Source organism: Oratosquilla oratoria, chromosome 14, assembly GCF_046742065.1.
Source record: "Oratosquilla oratoria isolate Oo_2021 chromosome 14, ASM4674206v1, whole genome shotgun sequence".
Classification (NCBI taxonomy): domain Eukaryota; kingdom Metazoa; phylum Arthropoda; class Malacostraca; order Stomatopoda; family Squillidae; genus Oratosquilla; species Oratosquilla oratoria.
In genome coordinates this window covers 11502144-11504643 of record NC_134790.1, presented here as the reverse complement: position 1 = coordinate 11504643, position 2500 = coordinate 11502144, and the positions used below count along the sequence as shown (strand labels likewise).

At 40.2% G+C, this 2500-nt stretch overlaps 1 protein-coding gene across 1 annotated transcript in view; it reads left to right on the top strand.

Moving 5' to 3' along the window:
* The first annotated feature begins 1943 nt into the window (after window positions 1-1943).
* The window catches only part of LOC143032573 (uncharacterized), a 558-nt gene continuing 1 nt past the window's right edge, over window positions 1944-2500 (top strand). The window contains exon 1 of the mRNA XM_076197442.1: window positions 1944-2500. This exon is cut by the window's right edge and continues 1 nt beyond it. Within this exon, the coding sequence (XP_076053557.1) occupies window positions 1944-2500 (557 nt within the window).

The following is a 2500-nucleotide window of genomic DNA, read 5'->3' as shown; positions in this document are numbered from 1 at the left end:
TAACTGGATTATTAACTTTATGTGTTTTAATTAGACCATACATGTATGGAAGTGACGGAGATATAGTAACACATTTTTTTATCAGTTCGTCGTTACCTTTTAAAATTGTTTTAAGTTTCTTATTAAATTCACTATTAACATTTTCTAGAGGGTTCTTGCTCAATTTAACATATGTCTCTTCATCACTTAGTAATATTTCCATTTTTTCTAAGTAATCCTTTTTGTTCATGATGACTAAGCAATTACTTTTATCCGCCTTTGTGATGTGTAAATCTTTATCCTTCTTTAAATTATTAAAAGTAGTGAAGAAACGTTTAGGAACACTTGGAGGGCATGGCGTGGATAAAGCATGGTACACAAAACCCTTACAAATATTAATATCTTGATTTGAAACATCACTATATATATACATATTAATATGTATATATATATATATATATATATATATATATACATATAATATATATATGTGTGTGTGTGTGTGTGTGTGTGTGTGTGTGTGTGTGTGTGTGTGTGTGTGTGTGTGCGTGTGCGTGTGCGTGTGCGTGTGCGTGTACGTGTGCGTGTGTGTGTGTGTGTGTGTGTGTGTGTGTGTGTGTGTGTGTGTGTGTGTGTGTGTGTGCGCGCGCGTGAGTATCTCTCTCTCTCTCTCTATATATATATATATATATATATATATATATATATATATATATATATATATATATATATGTATTCATATACCAATATCTGTATCTATATATACCTATATCTATATCCATAAAGGGGGAAATGAGAACCTATTGTTTTTCCTAGGTCTTCCAAGAAAGTTATTAAGTTTATCTTTCTTCTACGGATTTGTTTATTGAATATGGGATAAGGGCTTGGGGGCCTTCAGTGTGTTGGGTTAACTATAGATGTTGGGCGACAACGTTCCCGAGGCTCCCGGCCACGGGTCTTCTACGGACGCTGGAGAGGTTGTAGAAGAATATATTAAAAAGGTCGAATTCCACAAGGACGAAGCGGGCCATGTGTATGTCCGTGTCCTCAAATATAAGCTCGTGTCCTGCAAAACCTCCTTGGTTCCTCTACCTCAAAACATGGCTGATTTCCTCTTCAATCAGCAATGGAAAAGTACATTATCGAGTCCTGGGATAAGTGTAAGGCCTAGTGCAGAAGGCAAAGGTTCTGAAAAAGAAAAAGAGTCTATTAATAATAGAAAGTTGCAAGATATCACTGTAAGAAATGGGAATAATGAACGTGAAAAGAAAAGCTATTATCATGAATGTGATACTGAAAAAGAAAAAAGGGTCAGCAATCAAGGAATGGCAAAGGAAGAGAATATAATCAGAGAAGGAACTGAATGTAAAACAAAGAATAGAAAAAAGAGTGAGATTATTGATAGAAAAGACAATGATAAAATGAAAGTTGTCAACATTACAGAAAAGGATGTTAAATTGTCTCCTGAGAAGATGAAATATGAAGAACAAAGCTCATCTAAGAAAGTGGAAGAACCAAGAAAGGATGAAGACAGTATGAATGAACCAAAGGAAGACGAATGGCTTTTGGTAGAAAAAAAGAAAAGAAGAAATAAGAAGGAGGCTAAAACAGCAGTTCCTGATAAGAAAGGACACACTGACAGAAAGCTCATGAAGAAAGATGCCAAACGAGGACAAAACGCGCCCAAAACCCCTGTGATCGCGTCCCGGGTTATACCTACACCTGTGAACTGGCACAACAGGTAGTACTAGGCTGTGCCATCCCGTCCCAGAGAAGAGTTCCTTAAGAGCACCAAACATCTGAGTGTCTCTAAGCCCGAACAACAAAGGAGCGTAACGCACCAACCCCCGGTTATTAGCCCGCGGGTCATACCTACTCCTGCCAACTGGCACAGGAGGCAGGAGTAGGTAGCACCTACCCCAGTTGAAGACAGGCCCATTCACGTTCAGAATGAGGACTCAGACATGGGAATTTTTAAGGCTCTCATGAACAAATTGTCGCCAAAGAACTTCGACAGAATTTCAGAACAAGTCGCGGCCTTTCTTGCCAAACATCCGGGCACAGCGGAAACGGCGGCCGAATTGATTGTCGACTTTTCAACTAGACAGCAATTTTACTCGCGAGCTTATGCGTGGCTGTCCAAAATGTTGACAGAAAAACTGGGCAAAGAAATAAAGGATGTCTTCAAAACCCGTCTGGTGAGCAAGTGCCAGTTGCTATTTGAACCACGGGAAAAGACAGAAGCCTCCTGTGAGAACAATAATCTGACCCACGAAGAACGGGCTGAATCCGAGCTTAAGAAAATTTCTTGCAGAAAGCGGTATGCTGCCCTGTGTGTCTTCATCGCGAGCCTTTGCCTCGAGGACCTTATTCCAGCAAGGAGACTCGCCTATTGCACTCAGTTCCTTCTCAAAAGAAGAGACGAGACTTCTCTGGAGGCTGTCTGTGCCCTCCTCCAGGTAGTGGGTCACAAAATGGACGAGGTAGCTGGGACCTCACCCATTGGAACCCAAGAAGTCTA